Raw genomic sequence first — 23,937 nt, forward strand, 5'->3', positions numbered from 1 at the left:
TCACATCTTTAGACTTCCTTTCAGTGTATGAGCTAAGCAATAAACAGGGTTTTTTGCTAGTGGAAAGAGACTAACTGAAAATCTTACTAATTGTCCACGTTGAGTTCTGTGATTGACATCTACTTTGGGGATTCTGTGTTTGGGACCTAAAGTATGGAAAAATGTAATTTTTATATTGCTTTCCTAGGAAAAAGTAAAGCTGTCATTAAGTATTCCATATATCCCAGTTACTGAGTGGGTTTTGACTCCCCTCTCCCCCTTAATGACTCAGTAAAAGACTTGATAGGGGTTTATATGCTTTCTTCAGATAGAAGTCCCTTTACAGAATTAATCTGCAGAAGGGATGCACTGTTACATGTTCAAGGGAAAGTAATGTAAGCTTTTGCTTTTTAGATGTCACACTTGTAACACCACAGATCGAAATGCCATATGTGTGAACTGCATTAAGAAGTGCCATCAGGGACATGATGTAGAATTTATTAGACATGATAGGTATGTATGTAGCACACTTGCTTGCTGTGTTACCATTTATTGTCCTCCCCTCTCTTTCCTAATATTTGGGTTTTCATTTTCCTTTAGGTTTTTTTGTGACTGTGGTGCTGGAACACTGTCTAATCCTTGTACATTAGCTGGTGAGCCTACACACGATACAGATACACTATATGACTCTGCACCACCTATAGAATCTAATACATTGCAGCACAACTGAATTCCTTCCCTAAGGAAAGTCCTGCCATTCTAACATCGTAACTTAAAACATTTTTTTTGGAAGATTTAAGATATTTGCCCATGCTACAGGAAGAGACTGTATTAAAAATGGATACAAGAGGTCAGTTGACACTATGAAGCTCAAGCTACCAAAAAGAAAGTGGCAATATATTGACTCAGGATCTCAAAGCTGGGTGTTTTAGCATTACTGTGTAAAGACTTTTGAAGGGACAGAAGTGAAGAAAATAAGCTGCAATTTTGTACAGATACCAACTTCTGAAAAAAAGCTGGTGTTTTTACAACTAGCATTGAATGCAGTCCAATTTGCAGTAGTACTCTCTTCAATAGACAAGCAGCTTTGTTGCTGCCTTTATGGACGTGGGTACCAATTGCTTTTGTAATATGGTAAAAAAAAAAATGTGAGCTAGCACTTCTGCGTTTCTTTTGATTTTTTTAACATGTATTCAGATTGAGAAATATGATTTTAATGCTTTAATCTCATGTAGTTTGTTTTTAATTTCAAGCAAAATCTTATTGTACTTGAATGTGCCCTGTTTTGTTAGCACACCTAGACTTGCTGTAACTGTACTCATGTCCCAGTATGTACGTTCTTTCTATGAAAGAGAAAACACTAATCTTAAATTATATCCAGCAATGTTTCTGGTATCCTTTAAGAAAAAGTTATTATTCCCTTCCCTGTGCAGCATTCAAAATCACCCTAGAAAAAGTGAGTGTTTTAATGAGACTTCCTAGGAAGGGATGCACTGTAAAACAAAAGTATTCTTGTAACTCAGTTTTGTGAAAGGTAAAAACTACTATGTTTTAAAAGTACACTTTAGAAAGTCTCTTCAAAACAGTCCTGTATTTGAACTCTGTTCATAGTTTTTTTTTGAACAGTCTAGACAAACTGCTGGAAATTAAAACAATTTCCCGCATTAAGCTGAGACAAGTATATATACAGCCCTATACAGTTTCATAGCCCCCTCCCCATTTATGTGTATTGGTGACAGTGGGTATAAACAGCCTGAAAGTGTATGCATGTACCATAACATCTAGACTTAATATATTGTGGAGTATTCAATAACCATTATGTAGAAGGTAGATAAGAATTAAAAGGGTTTAATTTCCTAGAAAGAAAATGGAAAAATGGTCATTTTTAAAAAATAAAGTTTATTAGATCATAATGTATTGTCTGAATTTACCACCTTTGTCAAAAGTGAACTTAAAGCTTCCAATGTAGCCTATAATTCCTCAATCAAAGTCAGCAACTTATGGACAGCTTCAGCATCTACAGTCGACCTTTCACTAGCCAGACAAACTTCCCTTAAAATTAAAAAAAAAAAAAAAGTTTTAGTTTAGTTTACATTTTTCACAGTGCATCATCCACCCCTTTACTGTTTCAGTAAGCCGAGATACATGGTAAAATTATATTTAATTATAATTACCGAAATAATCGTAATGACTGAGTCATCTTCTCGAATTCTCTTGCTTTTCTATGTCCCTTTTGAATAACCTCCTCTGGAAGATTAGCAAGCCTTGCTGCATTAAAGCCATAGCTTTTAGGACAAGCTCCTTTAATGAATTTATAGAGGAAGGTAATAGTCTCCTGGCTGGGATCCTCGCATTCATTTTCTACCATGCATGCCTAAAAAAGGGGAAAAAAAAAAAAATTAGTGACGTTTACATGCTAGCAATGGAAATAAGTACCCATTCAAAAACATAAACAACTTTCGAATAAACAATTTGCATACCATGTGTCCCAGGCGCACTGCAACATTTTGAGAATAGTCTTCAACTAATGAATGGTAGTGGGTAGAAAACAACGTACGACACTTTATATTCTCAGCCAGTTCTTTAACAACGGCATTTGCTATTGCTGTCCCATCAAATGTTGCAGTACCTCTTCCTATGAAAGTAAAATATACATAAGCTATGAAACAATCTGCCAAATCACACACCAAAAAGGATGTGCCTCACAAAGGAATGAAAACAGAACAGTGACATCAGTTAATACATCCAAAAGCATTCTTAGCAGCCCTTGGATTCCAAGAACGAATACTACTCAACTATCACTGCACTTCAGAAACTTCCTTTTAGTTCTCTTTAAATAGTCTCATCCAATAAATATTCTCATGACTGTATTATAACTAAATTTTAATGAGATTATCCTATCTCCCTCCAACTGTGGGGTCTATGGACAAAGGTGAGTATATTCACATTTTCTTTAAGAGATGTCCTTCAGACCATTTTCCAGAAAAATAATTCTTTGTACTAAAATTTTGGAAATTTTAATGTCTTACCTAATTCATCCACAAGCACCAGAGAATGTGCTGTTGCATGTGTAAGAATACTGGCAGTTTCACTCAATTCAACAAAAAATGTACTTTCACCTAAAAAAAAAATCACGAATGGATGATCACTTTAACAATCCTATTTTAACAGTAGATTCATCTTTTACATTCCTATGATTTGAATCTATCATGAACTACCCAGTGGTTCTAAAGGTTAAATCTCATTAAGAAGTTACTTTTGGAGTTCCCGTCATGGCTCAGTGGTTAACGAATCTGACTAGGAACCATGAAGTTTCGGGTTCGATCCCTGGCCTCGCTCAGTGGGTTGAGGATCTGGCATTGCTGTGAGCTGTGGTGTAGGTTGCAGATGTGGCTCGGGTCCCGAGTTGCTGTGGCTATGGCTGTGGCGTAGGCCTGCGGCTGCAGCTCCAATTCAACCCCTAGCCTGGGAACCTCCATGTGCTGCGGGAGCAGCCCTAGAAATGGCAAAAAGACAATTTTTATGTTAAAAATTGCATAATGCTTTCAAATGTCTGAAAGCATTCTGGTTTGCCTAACACTGGGGAATCAAAGATCAAATTCAAAGTCAAGTGTGTTTATCACCTAAAACATAGAAATGAACTGTCAAATAATAAAAGGAAAAAACTCACCTGACATTATTCTGTCTGAGGCACCAAGTCTAGTAAACACTCTATCAATTGGTGTGAGCCTGCACACTTCAGCTGGTACATAACAACCCATCTGGGCCATTACAGCTAATAGGCCAGCCTGTGAATGAGGGAGGAAAAGATCTCTATCTTTATCCAGAAGACAGCTAATAAGCAGGGCTAGCAGACATTTATTAACTAGGAGTCAAGCACTCAGAAAAAATTCACAATCTTAAGTAGGAAAACAAAGACTTAGTAAGGCAAAAAGCTTAGGGCATAACTGGCTTAAAACCTGAGGAAGAACATACCCCTACCCCAATTCCCAGGTACTTTTTTGTTGTACTCTCTGGATGATTTTGATTTAAAAATGAAAAGGAGGGAATTTCCTTTGTGGCTCAGTGGTAACAAACCCAAGTATCCATGAGGATGCAGGCTTGATCCCTAACCTTGCTCCAATAGTTAAGTATTTGATGTTGCTATAAGCTGTGGTGTAGGCTCAGATCCCGTATTGCTGTGGCACAGGCTGGCAGCCGCAGCTATGATTCAACCCCTAGCCTGGAAACTTCCACATGCTGCACATGGGTCCCTAAAATGCAAAATAAATAAAAGGAGGTTGAAAACCACTTTACTACTACCCCTGCATAGTTAGCTAATTTGTACAGAAGTATATTAATACAATGCAATAAAATAAGGAGGTCGACATTTTCTGGCAGGAGCTCAGTGTCTCTGTCACAACCCTTTAAAAGTCTGAATCATGGAGTTCCTGTCATAGCGCAGCGGAAATGAACCTCACTAGGAACCATGAAGTTGCAGGTTCGATCTCTGGCCTTGCTCAGTGGGTTAAGGATCCAGTGTTGCTGTGAGCCGTGGTGTGGCCGTGGCAAAGGCAGGCAGTTGTTGCTCTGATTTGACCCCTAGCCTGGGAACCTCCATATGCTGCGGGTATGGCCCTAAAAAGACCCCCCCCCCCCCAAAAAAAAAAAAACTGATCATGTTTAGCTCAGTAGCTAGCCAAATGTCTTCCATAAAAGCAGTTCCCAGCAGTTAACTGGGTCGTGAATTGTATGTGCTTTCCTATCTGAGTAAGTGCAATTCTTATATAAGTTCCTAGAAATCAATTTAAAAACAAATTTGTATAATTTTCTCTTTTCTTTTGCTTTTTAGGCCCATACCCACAGCATATGGAGGTTCCTAGGCTAGGGGTGTAATCAGAGCCGTAGCCACCAGCCTACGCCAGAGCAACAGCAAACGCAGGATCCAAGCTGCATCTGCGACCTACACCACAGCTCACAGCAGTGCCAGATCCTCAACCCACTGATCAAGGCCAGGGATTGAACCCACAACCTCATGGTTCCTAGTCGGATTCCTTTCCACTGCGGAAAACTCCTATATAATTTTCATTCATTATGAATATATCTACCTACAGAGAAATGAATTCAAAGTCAAAGAGCTTATTCAAAAATCATGGCCTTGGTGTTCCCATCATGGTGAAGCAGAAAAGAATCCTGGGAACCTCCATATGCCATGGGTGCGGCCCTAAAGACCAAAAAAAAAAAAAATCATGGCCTGGAGTTCCCGTTGTGGCTCAGCAGATAAGAACCCAACATAGTGTCCACAAAGATGTGCATCTGACCCCCTTAACCTCGAGTGGGTTAAGGAACCGATATTGCCACAAGCTACGACATAGGTTGCAAATGTGGCTCAGACCTGGTGTTGCTGTGGCATACATAGGCCAGCAGCTGTAGCTCCAATTCAACCCTAGCCCAGCAATTTCCATAGGCTGCAAGCACCGCCCTAAAGAAAAACAAACAAAAAAAACACCTTCACCTTCTTTTAACATCAAGGAATATTTAACCAATGAGATAAAAATAATTCTCAGCTTCCTGTTAAGTCAGTGACTGAATTCTACCATTTGCTATTTGGGAAAGGGTGAATTAAATAATGTAATATATTTACTCTTATAATGTTACAAATGACTTGGTATAACAAAACTTTAAATTTACCTGTCTCATAAGTGTAGACTTGCCCCCCATATTTGGCCCAGTAACAAGCACACAATAAGCTTTGTCATTTTCCTCCTCTTCTTCCTCACAGCCTATGAGAATGTCATTAGGAATAAAGTCATCACCAAAAAAAGTCTTTGTAATGCAGGGATGGCGTGATCCTTTAAGGTACAGAAAGGGAGGAGTGTCTTCTCCTGGCAACAGAATTACTGGACGACACATAGGACCATCACCCCCTCGACTGTAGTTAGCCAGGCACAATAAGACATCTGTTAAAGAAAGGCAAAAAGTAAGGCTTCATCATTTTTGAGGTTTCTTTATAAGCACAAAGGCCCACTTTATATAAAAAATCTTCAAAAATGCTTTTATGATGGAGGTGGCAGGTTCTGCTTACTTACTCTTTAATGTGACATGGCAGCTTTTTTCTCAACAGGCATTCTAGTGGCCTTCTCACTAAATGCATGATGCATAAAATGCTGTGATAATGTATTCACTAGCTGAAAATGAGTCATCAGTCTAAATATTTTACATGTCCTCATTATAGCGCTTGTACTAAAATGAGAAATAACTTTCAATTTTTCAACCCAAGAAGCTCTCCTCTCAAAGTAGGATTTTGTCCCCTAACATCGGGACCAAAGGAATGCCAGAGGCAAGCTAAAATACACAACAGAAAGATGATGTACTGATTTCCTAGATATAATCCTGGAGCTAACACTTCTTAGAAGCAGAACATTCTGATACTAGACACAATCATTTGAACACCTGTGCTGAGAGACAATTTTAAATTCAAAATTGTTTGAAGCTGTATTGGCTTAAGGAATAAGTGTGGCACACTCAAAAAAGAATAGATGCACACTCGAAAGTAGAATAGAATGCTACTCTATTCTTGACAGCTGTGTTCAGAATAAAATAGTTTGCTTACAAATCTGGTTAAACTGGTTTTAACTCTCAGTTGCTATATTTTTAAAACACAAGAAAAAAAAACCCTAAACTGTAAAATAAGCAAAGGCTCCAAGTAAGATGGCCATTAAATTTAAAGAAAAAAATTATTTATGAAGCTGAAAAGGTTACCTAGTTACAAATATATAAATCAGGGCTCTTTAAAAATCAACTGTAGAAAAGAAGTGAGGCACTGTGGGTGCAGCAGCTCAGGTCGCTACAGGGGAGTGGGTCTAATCCCCAAGGGGCACAAAGGGTTAAAGGATCTGGCACTGCCACAGCTACAGCTGTGGCTCAGATTCAATCCCTAGCCTGGGAACTTCCGTATGCTGCTGGTACGGCCATTTAAAAAAAAAAAAATTGCTTAGAGAAAAAAAGGGATGATTTAAATCTTTTGAAATATGCATATACTGACAGTCACTGAAATGCAAAAATGAATGCATGGGTATATATTTACCTAAAAACTAAGTGATACAGGATAGCTTGAAGGAGTTAACAACAAAATAAAAAAGAAGCTTTAAAGCAGCATTTGTCGGCATTCCTGTCACAGCTCAGTGGTTAATGAATCTGACCGGGAACCAGGAAGTTTCCGGTTCAATCCTTGGCCTTGCTCAGTGGGTTAAGGATCCAGCGTTGCCGTGAGCTGTGGTGTAGGTCGCAGACACAGCTCGGATCCAGCGTTGCTGTGGCCCTGGCGTAGGCCAGTGGCTACAACTCCGATTAGACCCCTAGCCTGGGAACCCTCCATATGCCAAGGGAGTGGCCCTAGAAAAGACAAAAAAACAAAAAACAAAAAACAGCATTTATCGAATACTAAAAATTCAACTGAAATCTGATCAAAATATATACCTGTTACTTGAGGAGTACGAGATAATGGGGACTCTCCAATGGATTGCAATTTTAACATATAACTGGGACACAGAACATTACTAACCAGAACTTTAGGAACAAGCCTGCTGAAAGCCTTACCCAACACTGCGATGCACTCTACAGCAGCCTGCCAGTCCTTGTAATTTTTATCAAAGTTATAAAATAGTCGTCGCATGCAGTCCTTCAGTGAAACATCTCTCCGTTCTTCAGCATTTATCAGATTAGCCAACTTCTTCTCAATTGTTTTGGTCCAGTATCGTTTACAGCCCTTCTTGGTGGATTTCAACTCATATTCTTCTGGCAAATTACGGGTGGTGAAATTCTCTGGAATTTCCAACTGGTAACGATTCCTACCAATCCCCCAGTAGACTATGGTCCTACAGCCAATTCGACTGCGCTGTTTCTCCAAGTATTCTAGGAGGCTCTGTTCATTTTCTCTTATGTCAGCAAGAGCTTGGTCATAATCAGAGTCAAATCCTGCTTTAGGAGTAATGAGTCCAGTCTTTCGAGCCTTTTCATGGTCAAAGGCTGTATCCCATCGGTTCAGTTCTACAGTCAAATCAGGAAAGCGGCCTTCAGGATTTTTTGTCTGCAGAGTAAGGACCTGCTTAAGGATTTTAGACTTAAAGTCATCAATGACTTCTTCCATAATCCCTCTAATTTTACATATTACTTTAAATCCTTCCAGAGCGGAAAGAAAATCAATAATCTTTTTTTTGCTGTATGTGGTTTCTTCATACATTATAGCCCTGCTATCTGGGTGGTTCTGGCTCTTCAGGGGAGACCCAACATTATGAATTTTACTCAGTAGCCGCTCAAGGTCTGGAAGCTTCTTTAGAAGGTCTACAACCTCAGAGATTTTGTCAGGCACAACCATGAGGTCTTCTATGGCGTCTAGACGATCACTGATAGCATAAGGGTTACAGAGGGGGGCACAAAGCCATTGCTTTAGGAGCCGCTTGCCAAAGGGAGTATGGCAAGTATCAATCTTCTCTAGCAGGGTCCCTTCAGGAGAACCATTTGTTGCGTTCAAAAAAATCTCCAAGTTGTTTAATGTCACAGCATCTAGCACCATTCGTTGATTGGCTTTAGCAAAGACAGCACCAGGTCTTGAAGCACTGACCACATCAGAATCCAAGGGAATATATTCTTCAAAATTAGCCATTGATAAAAGCTCCTGATCAATAAGGCATTTTTTGAGGTAGAAGACACAACCACCTAGAGCAGAGAGGGCCAATTCACTTTTCTCTCCTGGTGTCAACCCAATAGAATCAGACTCTGATGTCATACCTTTAAGCACCTGGGGTAACATCACCCCACTGTCTTCATTCAACTTGTCTGTAAAATATCCTTCTTCAAGGAGAGTTCTCAAAGTTTTGCCTGCATCCCAAAACTGGGAGCCTGGTATCAGACCTTCCTGAAGAGAAGAGGATAATGAACCCTTCAGAATCATCTTCGTTTCCGTTGAGAGACTTCCTTTCTCAAACAACACTTGAACTGGCGGATAGTGTGCCACTAGAGTCCTGAACCTGGAACAATGGCGGTCATCTGAAAACTGACCTATAAAGAACTTTCCCAGAGAGGTGTCAACAAAGCATACACCATACACTCGAGTGTGGCCGGAAGAATCATCCTCTTTTTCTTTGAGGCTAAGAAGATACTTACTGTAGTTCTCAGAGGGGTCACCTTCCAGCACACTGTAGGTCTGTGTGCCCTTGGTAATGACCCTACAGATCTCCCTCCTCACCACTCGATCATACTTCGATATATGTGCCATCTTTCGGCATCGTGCCTCCATCATTTCTGGGGTCTCAGTCTGTTCCACTCGTGCTACTTTATAGCCCTTCTGAACCAGGGAATCTGAATATCGGCCAAATGCAATTTCAGGGAAACCAGAATGGGCCCAGTTGCCTTTCATGAATACAAGCCCTAGCTCACTAACTCCAGTAAGAGCATCCATGTGGTACAGCTCATAAAACTTCCCCACTTTATAAAATATGACAAGATCAAAGTTCTGCGACTTAATTTGCCACCACTTCCTCATCCCAGGCGTACAGGAATTAAGGAAATCCTCAGGCACATAGAGGGTGGATGCATCAAAATCAGGGTGATCGGGTCGCCTCCTGTGCACATCTCTCCTCTTTTCCTCCTTGAGCCACTCTAAAGTTTCATGATACCAGACAGTGGGGCGGTTGCTGTCATCACATCCTCCGCTAATGTGGGTCTGGGGTTCAGAATTTTGAGGGGCAGAGAAAGCACTCAAAGTACTCCTGGTTTCTGATGAAATGCCAGTTGCTCGTTTGGTGGCTGAGGGCATTTCCTTCCTTGAACTTTTCCTTTTGAGGGAGCCATTTCCAGTTACCATTCTCTTACGCTTTGGAGCAATTTTGACAGGGCTGTCCAGGCCTTCACTGTCACTTTCTCCCACTCCACTGCTCATTTCATCACTGCTTCCTTCCTCCTTAGTGTCTGGCTTGAATTCCACGTCAGAGCCACCAACATCACTCTCAGAGTCTGATATGACCCTTCGTTTTTTTATATGGCGGCTACTTCGCCTGGATCCTTGCACTTTAGGCTGTACTTCCTCTTCACTCTCCACTTCATTTTCTTCTTCACTCTTTTCTGATGCATAAGGCGCACCTGCCTGGCAGGCAAAGAAAGAGTATTTAAAGACAAAATTTGGAAAATGACAACATAGCTGTGGAATATCTCTCAGTATGCTGCAACTGCACATACCAAGAGAAGAACCCACCTCCAGAAATGATAAACTTCTTTCTCAACAAGTATCAATTTCAGGAGTTCTGGTCATGGCGCAGCAGAAACGAATCTGAAGTTTCCAGGCTAAGGGTCCGAACTGGAGCTACAGCTGCCAGCCACAGCCACAGCCACAGCAATGCCATATCTGAGCTGAGTCTGCAACCTACACCATAGCTCATGGCAATGCCAGATCCTTAACCTACTGAGCGAGGCCAGGGATCAAACCCAGGTCCTCATGGATACTAGTCAGGTTCGTTACCACTGAACCACAATGCAAATGCCCAACCTCTATTCTTACCAATACAAAATACAACAAAAAATATTAGAGCGTAAAATGGATAATTAATTTCCACACCCTCATATAGAAGCTTACTACCAGATACCATGACCAATTTTATCACCAACCATGTTCTCACTGTCCCTAGCTCTCTGTACTGATTACCAAAATGGAACTACCTCTTACGGCATGTGTTTTTCCAGCAGGCTTGAAAACTTAAGTAAAAGGGGTGCTAGGCTGCTGAAATTCTGAGTAATCTAACACAAACTATAGTGCAGCGATGTACAGAAGTGTGTATGAGTACTACATAAATATATTTGCAAATGTATACAAGTAAAATAACAGTATCACCCTAATATGCCCTTCCCCCTTTCCATCACTCTCCTATCATTGTAAACCACCTGTTTACAAAGTCCCACCTCCATCTCTTCTTCCTCCTCTGGTTCTGAGGGCTCATCACACACCGCCAATTCAAGCCTCTTAATCTTGTCTTTATGCAAGGCTTCATCTGCACGTTGCATTGCTCTGAGTATTTCAGGCTTTGCACTGTAAAAATGACCTCCTTTCTGGGCTTCCTTTGATTTTGAACCTAAAAAACATACATATAGAGATAGATAAATATGTGTGTGTGTTTATTATATAAACTGTTGGCTGGATATTTATCTCAATGTACAATCCTTGCCCTAATGAAGAATGACAACAATCAAGTATAAATTTTTTTTCTTTCATCTTTTTAGGGCTGCTCCCACGGTATATGGAGGTTCCCAGGGTAGGGGCTGAACTGGAGCTGTAGCTGCAGGCCTACACCACAACCAAAGCAACGCCATATCCAAGCCACATCTGTGACCTACACCACAGCTCACGCAACACCAGACCCTTAACCCACTGAGTGAGGCCAGGGATCGAACCAGCATCCTCACGGATACTAGTCGGATTTGTTTTCGCTGCACCACAACAGGAACTCCCAAATGTCCCATTATTTTTGATACAGATAGATCAAGAAAGCCTATAAGGAAGGGATTTTCAGGGGAAAACCACCAGTGAAACTGAAATTACCTATTTCCACCTTCTTTCAGTTGCCCTAACTGTTGAGTCACGCAGGACCATATGATGAGCTCCGACTGTGGACCCAAAACACTTCATGAGATGTAAAGGGGGTCTGAGGAGTTCCCATTATGGCTCAGCGGGTTAGGAACCCAAAATAATGTCCGTGAGGAGGCAGGTTGGATCCCTGGCCTCTCTTAGTGGGTTAAGATCCAGCGTTGCCTCAAGCTGAAGTGTTAGATCACAGAGGTGGCTCAGATCTGGTGTTCCTGTGACTGTGGTGTAGGCCTACAGTTGCAGCTCCAATTCAACCCCTACCTAGCCTGGGAACTTCCATATGCCTCAGGTATGGCTGTAAAAATCAATTAATTAATTATATAGAAGGCGTTTGAGACCATTAAAAAAAATTACTTCAAGAAGGCAAAAACAGGAGTTCCCGTTGTGTCACAGAGGAAACGGATCTGGGTTCCACCCCTGGCCTCACTCAGTGGGTCAGGGATCCGGTGATGCCAGGGCTGTGGTGTAGGTCGCAGACACAGCTCAGATCTTGCATTGCTGTGGTGTAAGCTGGCGGCTACAGCTGATTCAACCCCTAGCCTGTGAACCTCCATACGCTGCAGGTGCAGCCCTAAAAAAACAAACAAACAAAAAAAAGGCAAAAATTACACTGTCAATTAAATGAAGCAAAAATAAGTGGGTTCCCAAGGCAGTTAGATAAGCTATAAAACAACAACAACAACAACAGGAGTTCCTGTGATGGCTCAGTGGAAACGAATCTGACGTATCCATGAGGTTTCGGGTTCAATCCCTGGCCTCACTCAGTGGGTTAAGGCTCTGGCATTGCTGTGACGCGGCTCAGATCCCCCATTGCCATGGCTGTGGTGTGGGCCAACACCTACAGCTCAGCTTCTACCCCTAACCTGGGAACTTCCATATGCCACACATTCGGCCCTAAAAAGACAAAAACAAACAAGCAAACAAAAAGCCACATCCTACTCTAAGAAACCCTAACATTTTCGGAGGGTAATCCAGTTCAGACTTTGAATGTGTTAAATTTTTTTCAAAACAGTTGGCGCAAACGTCCTGCTCTGCTTTATACTAAAACTCTTCCTTTATGCCACTTCAGAGAGCTACAGTATTAAATGACATTTCTATCCATTGATCAAAAAGCTGATGTAGAAGATCACAAGTCAAATTGTATAGAAATGTTTGGGGTTTTTTTTCCAAGAGCCATAACTAGGAATATCTGTTCTCTTGTTCTACATGAATGTAACTATAATTGGATAACAAACCTGATTTTGTCTAAACTTAACAGATCCAAACATTACCTAACTCCCTTCTTCCTACATACTAAAACTGATGGGACATCCTAAATTTCAGAGAATTAGCAACTTTCATGCTCAAACTAGACAAAGCTGCAATTTCCCTTTTCTCTAAAGAGCTACACCAGAACTACAAACTACAGCAATCAAAATCATAGAGGGTGGCTCTGAACTTTTCCCCAAGTACCTGCTGCAGCTGAGCTTCACCTCCCACCTATCTAGTGTCGTAATTCCCCAAAGCTTCAGGTACAAACTACAACTCTAAGACCATGCCCTCCAAGACCTACCTTTTTTATCTATGCCTCTTTGCTGATTTATTCACACACATGTATTGCAATAATTTGGAAATTTAAAGGGCAAGAGCAGGAGTTCCCATCACAGTCTTCAAAGTAACTATACTATTGGGAATTCCTGTCGTGGCACAGTGGAAACAAATCTGACTAGGAACCATAAGGTTGTGGGTTCGATCTCTGGCCTTGCTCAGTGGGTTAAGGACCTAGTGTTGTCGTGAGCTGTGGTGTAGGTCGCAGACACAGCTCAGATTTGATGTTGCTGTGGCTGAGGCACAGGCCAGCAGCTATAGCTCTGACCGGACCCCTAGCCTGGGAACCTCCATATGCCACAGGTACAGCCAAAGAAGGAAGGAAGGAAGAAGTAAAGAAAGAAAGAACAAGAGCAGTATGCACAGAGGTGCTGTATAAAATAATTACAACATAAATGTAAACTTTAAAAATCTCTTTTTAAAGATACTTTTCTGTCAAAGCTTTGTTTAGAATCTCCTAATTAGTCTTGGAAAAAGACCTTATTTATTATCTGCTCCAACTCTTCTAATTTTATTTTATATGCAAACAGAATCAGAAATTAAGTTACCTTGACCAAGATCATATAGCAAATTAGTGGGGAATAACAAATATCCTTATTCTCTTTCTATCATGCATACCAGATTTCTGTGTAGACTTAATTTCCTTCAGTATACGCGCCCTGCCTTGCAGGATGAGGAGCACTGCATGAGGAACAAGACCAAAAGGCATGGTTCCCAGAGGTTTCTGGAAAAACCGACCATTGCTCTGATTCCAAAACACTGAGTTCAACATGGTCTAGCCTGGAGATTCTTGACAATAGAGAAAGACTTGTACATGCCTGAGGATACAGGCACCGCATCCTGCAATCACACTGCATGTGCGCTGTACGATTCCACAGACTGATAGGGTGCACTCAGCCCAAATGGAGCTACACATGCAGGACCACTGGTGTCTGATAAACAGGTTCAGCCTGGGAAGAGAAAGTTAGGGTTCCAGAAGTCTGATGTGAAACTCAACTCAAATGTGCTCCTAAGGTTAGGATTTTGAAGGTCAGATATAGCATGTATCAGCATCTGTCCTAGAGAATGTCAGTGAGCTATGCTACCCATCCTGACTGCACTGTCTTTCTTTTGGAGCCTTTAAGGTCGGAACACTGTTTAATTTACTCTTTTCATGTCTGATTTTGGCATTTTGATCCAAATCACAAGATCCAATGATGAAATAATTTTTCCTTTAAGGGTCTGATATTACTGTCAGTCTCTCAAAAGGACAGAAATAAAAATTCCAATCCAACCTACCAAATGGATCAAGACCAGTTACATCTTATCCTTGTCCCATGCTAGAAGCTTTCACCAATTTATTGGAGTAAAATATGCTTAATTCCACCATACGGGAGATACTAACACTTGTGCTCACATGTACAGGCATGCTCACTCTCTCTCCCAAACATACACAATCTGTGAAGTGACTCTCTTACCTGTATATGGCTTTAATAGCCTCCTGCTAACCCAGCCTCTTGTTGGGCTGTCATCAAAAAACTGTACATGAACTCGGGCAGACTTTCCTTTCTCCCGTATGAATGTTCCATCAAAAGGGTGGTTGTAAACAAGGCAAGGCCACCAGGGGTAACCCTCCATCTTGGCCCAAACCAAATCACCTGGTGAGAAGTCACAAGAACTGCTGCCGAAAAGAGATACATAACCTGGTTAATATTTGGTTAAGCTACATTAAAGGCAATTTCCTACAAATAAGCAATTCTAAGGAAGGTATTTTTAAGACTCCTTTGAAGTTTCCTGTCATTAATATTTAGGTACAGAGATTGCAGAATGATTTTTTTTAAATCAGATTTTCAAGGTTTTTTAAAAATATAAGCAAATATCACAATACTTATTAAGACAAACACAAATATAATGAATTCTGGTATTGTCAGAACTATCTCAGAAATTCATTGAGTAATGTTTAAAAATTTTTTTAAATACCAAAAAAAGAAAGAAAAAGAACAAAAAAGAAACTATCTCAGAATCATTCAGGGTTTAAAAACCATGCCAAAAATTTGATACAAAGTTCCCATTGTGGCTCAGTAGGTTATGAACCTGACTAGTATCCATGAGGATGCAGGTTCTATCCCTGTCCTCGCTCAGAGTTAAGGAGCCAGCATTGCCTAGAGCTGTGGTGTAGGCCAGCAGCTACAGCTTTGAGTCGACTCCTAGCCTGGGAATTTCCATATGCCATAAGGCCCTAAAAAGACAGAAAAAAAAAAAAAAATCACTGATAACAGGAAAAAAGCATAAATTAATTGTACATGCTCTCCAAATTTTATTTATTTTTTGCTTTTTTATGGCTACCCCCCCTCCGTAGCATTATGAGGTTCCCAGGGTAGGGGTCACATCGGAGCTATAGCTGCCAGCCTATGCCACAGGCACAGTGACACGGAATCCAAGCCGCACCCGTGACCTACACCACAGCTCATGGCAACGCCAGATCCTTAACCCACTGAGCAGGGCCAGGAATTAAACCTACATCTTCATGGATACTAGTTGAATTCCTTACCGCTGAGCCACAATGGGAACTCCCCAAATTTTAATAATTAACACCTGTAACTACAATATGGTATATAGTAGGAACAGAATCTGACCCAAATTGCTAATAAAATACCAAATACACCAACTACATAAATTTGCTACCTCTATTAAACATCATCTCATTAGACTTCAATTGGAATCTGTTTCCAGGAGTTCCCGTTGTGGCACAGTGGAAATGAACACCAGTAGGAACCATGAGGTTGGGGGTTCAAACCCTGGCCTCGCTCAGTGGGTTAAGGAGCCAGCATTGCCATGAGCTGTGATGTAGGTCGCAGATGCAGCTCAGATCTGGCGTGGCTGTGGCTATGGCCATGGCCAGCAGCTATAGCTCCAATTAGACCCCTAGCCTGGAAACCTCCATATGCTGCACAGGCAGCCATAAAAAATAAACAGTAATCTATTTCCAGCTAAGCTCCAATGTATTCCAAATACTCCAAAAGCTATGTAGCACACTACTATACCCAACCCATCCCTTAGAATCTACTTTTCTGGAAACTCTTGTCAAGAGAGAAGTGCCTAAAGTGCCCAGAATGATGAGTACATATGCCTACACAATCAACAGAAGATTCAATCTTCACAAAAACTGATCTAGTCCTGAAGGTTTCCTGAGAAAGGGAGAGAGGGAGTAAGGGGAGGGAGAGGAACAGAAGCATCTAGCTAACAGAAGAGTCCTCAGTGATAGAGGCCACAACTGATAAACCCTACCAAGTACTATACACAAAGATTTTCTAAGCCTGCTTAAATGCTTTTGCTGAAAAACTACAAAAGTAAAATAAGCATACTACAAAAAAGAATGTTTTACACATGTGAGAATAGTCAATTGAGGCCACCTTAATCAGGCCCAATCATAAAATTAGAAGTTTTCCTGGAGTTCCCCCTGTGGTGCAGTCAGTGGGTTAAGAATCCGACCATAGCAACTCTTGTCAACAAGGTGGAGTTTGATCCTCAATCTAGCTCAGTGGGTTAAAGGATCTGGCATTGCAGCAGAGGCCAGATCAGATTCAATCCCTGACCCTAGGAGCTTCCGTATGCCACAGGTTTGGCCATTTAAAAAAAAAGAAAAAGAAAAAAGAAACCACCAGCTGTCTTCAAAGTTGTACTATTGGGAGTTCCCATCATGGCACAGTGGAAATGAATCCGACTAGGAACCATGAGGTTGTGGGTCTGATCCCTGGGCTTGCTCAGTGGGTTAGGGATCCCGTGTTGTCGTGAGCTGTGGTGTAGGTCACAGATGCAGCTCAGATCCTACATTGCTGTGGTGTAAGCCGGCAGCTGCAGCTCCGATTTGACCTCTAGCCTGGGAACCTCCATATGCCATGGATGTGGCCCTAAAAAGCAAAAAGCAAAAAAAAAAAGAAGTAACTATTATTTTGCATTCCTTTCTTTTAAAAAATGTGCATATGGAGAGTTCCCTGGTGGCTCAGTGGGGTAATGATCTGACGTCACTGCTGCAGCTCAGATTGCTGATGTGGTGTGGGTTTGACCCTTGCCTGGGGAACTTCCGCATGCTATGGGCATGGCCAAAAAAACCCTATACATGTCTTACCTATATTCTTTTATATATTCTTATATATAAATAAGTAAAAGTTAAAACAGTCGGATACTGATTTTACTGTATTTTAATATTTGGCTATATTTCTGACAATTTAATATCCTTCTCTTTTCATACAATTAGGACTATGTTAAACATTAACAATGATCATCGAACCCTATGCAAGTCCAATTTGAAAATAAATGGGCCAAAAAGTCACCTCACACCTAGGTATTAAGTACAATGTAAAAAGCATGGGCTATTCCTAAAGTCCAAGCTAAAATGCCAAAATAAATACTGAAATTATCTTACGTTATACTTTATAGATAAGATTCAACTATGATTTTACAAGTGTTTTTAAAACAACAGTATATCTTAAATGTTTGATAGTGTGGGGATTTTAAAGACAGTGAAAAAAAGTTAAGAGGAAAAGCTGAAGTTCAGAAAAACTAATGTTAATGTCTTCATACAATTTAAAAAACAAGAAATGACTTAATAAGACTAAATATACACTGAACAGATCTTTAAACTTTTGACTTAAAAATCACACTATTCTTGCTCTCTCTTTAGCCCATAACCTTGATGTTGATTACTAGCTGTGCCCCAAATTTATAAGCAACATTCTGGGTTATCTACTTTTTAAAAAAAAGAATCGTAGATACCAAAGTACTGATAGAATCTGCTTATATAGATAAAAGACTGCTTACATCTTACAAAAGTATGCATATACACATACAAGTTTCACAAATGTGAAAATGCTCTCAAATCAACTTTAGAGATCAAACTATTCAGTTTGTATCTACCTGTCAAAGTGGACCATTAGAGCAGTACCGAGTACTGAGAAAAAAGCAATCAGAGCAATTAATTCCAAGGGCTCCCATCATGCCTACCTGTTTACCTGTACCTCTGCCCATATACCGGGCTCGCTTTCTTTCAGCTTGAGTAACTATGCCATCCATCACTTATGCACTAGGTCTAGCGCAACCATATTAGTTATCATTCAAGCTAACCTCTAATACCAACTCCTAAATATTATTGGAAAAGAAGCCTAGGAGTTCCCATTGTGGCTTAGCTGGTTAAGAAACCTATACAGTGTCCGTGAGGAATCCCTGGCCTCGATTAATGGGTTAAGGATCCAGTGTTGCTGCAAGCGGCAGCAAAGATCACAGATGTGGCTCGGACACGGTGTGGCTATGGCATAGGCATCAGCTGCAGCTCCAATTCAACCCCTAGCCTATGGACTTTCATATGCTGCAGGTGCAGCCATAAAGAGAAAAAGAAAAAAGCTTTGAGGTAACGTTAAAAAAATAAAAGCCAGCTTAAAAGGTTTCCAGAGTTCCTGTCGTGGCTCAGTGGTTAATGAATCTGACTAGGAACCACGAGGTTGAGGGTACGATCCCTGCCCTTGCTCAGTGGGTTAAGGATCCGGCATTGCTGTGAGCTGTGGAGTAGGTTGCAGATGCAGCTCAGATCCCCAGTTGCTGTGGCCCTGGTGCAGGCTGGCGGCTATAGCTCCGATTCGACCCCTAGCCTGGGAACCTCCATATGCCATGGGAGCGGCCCAAGAAATAGCAAAAAAGACAAAAAAAAAAAGAGGTTTCCAATAACCAAATTATGACTCCTTCAGCATCTTTTTAAATACTGGTTTCAATTATATCAATTACATAAGTTAGGTCTGTAAAACTGAGTCCACAATGATACTTTTTTAACAGCTTGAATTCTTTTCTTACAACGACCAATATTATATTAGGTGTGATATTATTTGGAAAAATATACTGCTACAAATAGATTTAACTCTGAAAAAAAAAAAATCTCAGGAAAGGCACCTATAACTAGGGCAGACAGTAATCTTTAGTCAAAGGCTTAGAAAAAAAATTGTCAAATTTTAACATACCACTCCTTGTCTATAAATGAGTACAAGGCATACACGTTAAAATTTACTTTCCTCCTTTCTTACAATCAACAATTATTACTGAAATGAAATTGTGTAAAGTAAACTAAGACAAGCTTTTTTTTTTTTTTTGTCTTTTTGCCTTTTCTAGGACCGCTTCCCACAGCATGTGGAATTCCCAAGCTCTAGGGGTCCAATCGGAGCTGTAGCCGCCGGCCTGCACCAGGGCCACAGCACCTCGGGATCTAAGCCACATCTGCAACCTACTCCACAGCTCACAGCAACGCCGGATCCTTAACCCACTGAGGAAGGCCAGGGATCAAACCAGAAACCTCATGGTTCCTAGTCAGATTCGTTAACTACTGCGCCACCACAGGAACTCTGCTAAGACATGCTTTAAAAAGCCAAACTTGGAGTTCCCACTGTGGTGCAATGGCACAATGGGATCTGTAGCATCTCTGAACCTCTAGAACAAAGGTTCGATTCTGGGCCCAGCCCAGTGGGTTATAAAATCCAGTGTTGTCAGAGTTGTGGTGTGGGTCACAATTGAGGCTCAGATCTGATCCCCGGCCGGGGAACTCCATATGCTGCAGGGCAGCCTAAGTAAATAAACAAATAAATGGTCAAATTTAAGTGGTCAAAAGCCTTGCTCACAGCTCTTTAAATTATGGTCTTAATAAACTACAGAGGAGTTCCTGTTGTGGCACAGTGGGTTAGAAAGCAACTGCAGCAGCTCGGGCCAGGATTCAATCCCCAGCCTGGCTCAGTGGCCAGTGGGTCTCAGATTCAATTCCTGGCCCAGGAACTTCCATATGTTGGCATCGATCAATCCTGCGCAGGCCAGGATTCAATCCCCAGCCTGGCTCAGTGGCCAGTGGGTCTCAGATTCAATTCCTGGCCCAGGAACTTCCATATGTTGGCATCGATCAATCAGTCAACTACAGAAAAAATAAAAGTATTGAGAAGGTGGTCCAAGATGCATAGACTGACATTCTGTAGCCCTTTTCTCAACTCAAGCTGATGTCACCTCAACCCTTTCCTCACCTCTCATCAACCCAGATGAAGAGTTTTGCATCACATCTGACTGACTAACTAGGGGGAAAAAAAAAACAGGCAAAGACTGTAACACTGGAGCACAAGAGGAAACCAAAGGACCAATGTCCATAAGATATTCAACATTTTTGAAAGCTTTCAACTGATGCTCAGAAAAAGAAAAAGTCCGTTAAGTCTCTGTGGCCCCTCAGCTTGTTCGTGACTGGATCCCTGCATACCTAAGGCGTCCATCTGCTCTTCATTCTACCCTCAATTTTCAAGACCTTACCCTTCCTGAACTGGCTTCCTAAAACCCGCTCAACCGCCAGGCTAATTCCAATCTGTCCTCTGGTCTCAACCTAGAGAGGTGAAAGCCAATCAGACCCATACATATCCCCAAAGGACAGACCTCCTACATTCTGTTCCTGCTCTAGAATTTCCTTTTCAACTGTCCTGTTTCCTGTTCAGTGTTATATTCAGGATCCACAATGCCTGATACTATGTCGGCCAGAGGCGGTACTTTAACTTTTGTTGAACAAAGGCCATTAACATTTGTTGAACAAAGGCCAAACCTATACACTAGAAAGTTCTTTATAAGCCTAATATCAAATGCCCACCATTCTTGAATACTAGGGAAAAAATCCCCATAGCAGGAGGGCTAGTATAACAATGTTACACTTTTACAAGTCTCCTAAATTCAGACCTCAAAACTAAATCGCATCCGGTATTCAATACATAAAGCTCGACCATACAATAAATACTTCTGTCCGTTTAGAACGGATGCAGGATATTTAAGTAAACATAACACACTGCATCTCTCACCATGAAAAATAGTCTGTTATGGAGGATGCACATGTAGGGAAGGAAAAATATTTTTCCCCTCTACCCTTCTGAGTTCTTAGCTAAGAGCCCCTGTAATAAAAGAGCAAGATAAAAGTTTATTAACATGTATACCTCCCTGTATACACTGGAGATAATAAGGAAAACTAACTCCCAGAGTTAAACATCCACCCCAACTAAAGACAAAAGAAAGATGTTTGTTGTTGTTGGGGGAGGCGGGACAGTTAAGGGAGGTTACCAGGAAAAAAAAGAAGAAAAAAAAAAAAAACAAGGGTATGGTTGTGATTTAGTCTTCTTTCTCTTCCAAGTTCAGAGAGGGAGACAAAGGATCATTTCCTTTTTAAATGTAAATTTGCCTTGCTGAAGAATAACTTCTAAGGTTCTCAGAGCCTCTCCGGTGTGCCCAGTTTCTCAAACATAATGAGCTCAAAATAATCTCTATGCCAGAAGCATATTTTGGGGTGGCATGGCCTGCTATTCTTCAGAAAACTATAAACTGCATGAAAGGGTCGCTTAAAGAAGGAAAACACTATACTCATACTCAGACTGAAAAATCTATAGGACAGCTAAAACTCGGGACATTCGAAATCAACTACCGAACCATGCATCAACTCTCTGATCTTGAATGCGTTATTTTTTTTCTGTAATTCTACTTCTTCATCCCCTCAGGCGGCTACCATTACACTTTATGCCTAAGACAGTATCCGAGATACAGTAAATGCGAGCTTTTCAAAATGTCGCCCGCTACTCCGACAAAGGCCAGCCAAGCCCTGGTAACTGCAGCGAACTGCCGAGAGGGCGAGGAGGACACCTCCAGGCAAGCTTCCCCATAACCGCGTCCATACAGCCTAGCCCAGAGGGCCTTTAGATGCTCACACTCAATTCCGAAGAAAATCCTGCGCTCCATCTCCCCTGGAATCGTCAACAAAAGATGTGCTATTTCTAAATTCAACATTTTTTTCAACTCGACACGTGTCAAAATTAACCCTGCTCCTGAACTTTCCTTCTGTTTTTGTGCATAGGCTGTCTACCAAAGGGACGACCCAGCGGGATCCCAGCACTTTGCGCGCCCCGGCCCGGGTAATCCTCACTCAGGCCAATCAGGCCCCTTGGTCCACGAGGTGACACACCCCCGCGCTCTCGTCTCGAAGTCCACCCCACCACAACCCACACATCCAAGCCGGGGCCCATCGCCCCCTTAGAGCCTTGGCATCTGAGTCTCTTATCCAAACCTCCGAGCTTGTTCCTCGAACGACTACAGGACCCCCCTAACTCACTACCCCAGCTCAGAACCTCCGGGAATCCTACTCGCGGCACGCCGCGCCCCCGTGGCCTGCAGGTTGTAGGCATTCAGCCTCTCCAAAAGAGATTTCTCTTTCCCGCCACCCCTGCCCTGCCGCGGGCCGGCACCACCCCCTCCCTCCCTCGGGCCCCGGGGGCGGGGGCGCACCCCTAGCGGAGGAGGCTGGTTCCTCTCCCTTCCCGCCCCACCCCCAACGCTCCCATCTCCCCTTTCTCCTCCCTACCCGAGCACTTTCCATCACCCCACCCCCCCACCTCCCCACCTGGCGGACCGCGTCTCCTGCCCTACCAACAAACTAGGCGCGTTCCCTCCAACCAACCCTTCTTGCCCTCCAACCCTTCTTCCAGCACGGCCTATTTCCTCCCACTCTGTTTACAAGCTACACCGCCACCCCACCCCCCCGCGCGCCATGCTACAAACTCAGTCCCCGCACTCTTTCCAGCCAATTGTGCAGCCCCACCTCCTCGGAGCCCAGGGCCTGGCTAAGCGCCCCTCAAGCCCCTGAGGCGACCTCCCCACACCCACCCCTCCACCCCGCTACCTGGCGGGGGCAGCAGGCGCTGCCGACCTCCGCAGCCCTCCGTTAAGTTTCCTCGCTTCACCCCGCGACGCGGAGCCCGCCGGGGACCCCGAGCCAGGCCCAGTCTCGCTCCAGGCCGCATCCCCGCCTGGGGAAGGAGAGGCCCCGGTGGCAGCGGCGGGGGCGCTGCCTTCCCTTGAGACCCTGGCTGGGGCTTTGTTGGCATTAGTCAGCGCAGGAGACTTGGGGAAGAAGCTGTACAGCGTGCTCTGTCGCGACATAGCGAAGGTCGCCGAGGCCCAACCGCTCAGTCGGACCGAGCCACCAGAGGCACGGATCCTAACGCGCGGGGCCTGCTGGCGGGAAATCTGGGGGGAGGCGCGCTCCGCGGGAGGAACACTAGCCCCAGCGGCCAATCGGCAGGCGCCTGGGAGTGCGCGGGCGTCGTCATAGGCGCTGCGCGTCCGGCCCCGCCCACTCGGGCGCCAGGCGACGTGGGGAAAGGAGGGGCTGGCACTCTGCGCCAGGCAGCTGGCGGTGACGCCCCCAGCGGTGGAAACGGCCGACCTGAGGGGGTACTGGTTGGGAGTGGAGCACCACCGCCCAAGCGGGATGCGGCTGCGGGGTTATCCTCCACGGGAAAGACGTTCTTTTTGGGGAGAGAATCTCGGGGTCACTGGGGCTGCAGTCACGCGGGGACCAGCGTGTGCACCGCGTAGGCGAGAGTGGCCGCGGTGCAAGGAATAAACCCAAGGGGACAGTCTTCCAGCACCTGCCTGAAAAATCCTGCGGTTAGAACGCTTCCCCTAAGAAACCGAAAAAAAAAAAAGATCCAGACTTAACTCAGCAGAAAATCACATTTCCTGTTCACACTTGTTCACGTTGTATTCTCAAAGCGTTGCACAGAGTAGGAAATAAATACTTTACAAATTCATGCTAAGTAGCAGGCCCTTTATGATGAACAAATCTGCCAGCTACACTGCTTTCCTCTGCAAGGCATCAATCCAATCCTTTTGCAAAGATTAACAAATTTCATCCTCCAAATAACCTAAGAGGTAAGTACTTCAGGCCCACTGTT

The 23,937-nt window shown here is 42.9% G+C and overlaps 2 protein-coding genes across 3 annotated transcripts in view; one reads left to right on the top strand and one right to left on the bottom strand.

The window, feature by feature from the left end:
• FBXO11 (F-box protein 11) overlaps positions 1 to 1,892 on the top strand; it is a 96,167-nt gene extending 94,275 nt beyond the window's left edge. Inside the window, exons 22-23 of one of the 2 annotated variants that reach the window (XM_047782128.1) lie at positions 394 to 492; positions 580 to 1,892. In XM_047782128.1, the coding sequence (XP_047638084.1) occupies positions 394 to 492; positions 580 to 709 (229 nt within the window). In that variant the 3' untranslated portion in view covers positions 710 to 1,892. Of the gene's footprint in view, positions 1 to 393 lie in introns of both variants that reach the window. The other variant, XM_047782126.1, reaches the window with a different exon arrangement.
• MSH6 (mutS homolog 6) lies at positions 1,859 to 23,244 on the bottom strand. The gene is given in 12 exon segments (XM_047782125.1): positions 1,859 to 2,031; positions 2,154 to 2,353; positions 2,460 to 2,614; positions 3,009 to 3,098; positions 3,650 to 3,767; positions 5,650 to 5,918; positions 7,558 to 10,102; positions 10,912 to 11,081; positions 14,638 to 14,840; positions 22,881 to 22,972; positions 22,974 to 23,035; positions 23,038 to 23,244. Coding segments are annotated over 12 exon segments (4,089 nt in total). The 5' UTR covers positions 23,141 to 23,244; the 3' UTR covers positions 1,859 to 1,949.
• Positions 23,245 to 23,937: the final 693 nt, after the last annotated feature.

The sequence above is a fragment of the Phacochoerus africanus genome, chromosome 5 (genome assembly GCF_016906955.1).
Source record: "Phacochoerus africanus isolate WHEZ1 chromosome 5, ROS_Pafr_v1, whole genome shotgun sequence".
Classification (NCBI taxonomy): Eukaryota; Metazoa; Chordata; class Mammalia; order Artiodactyla; family Suidae; genus Phacochoerus; species Phacochoerus africanus.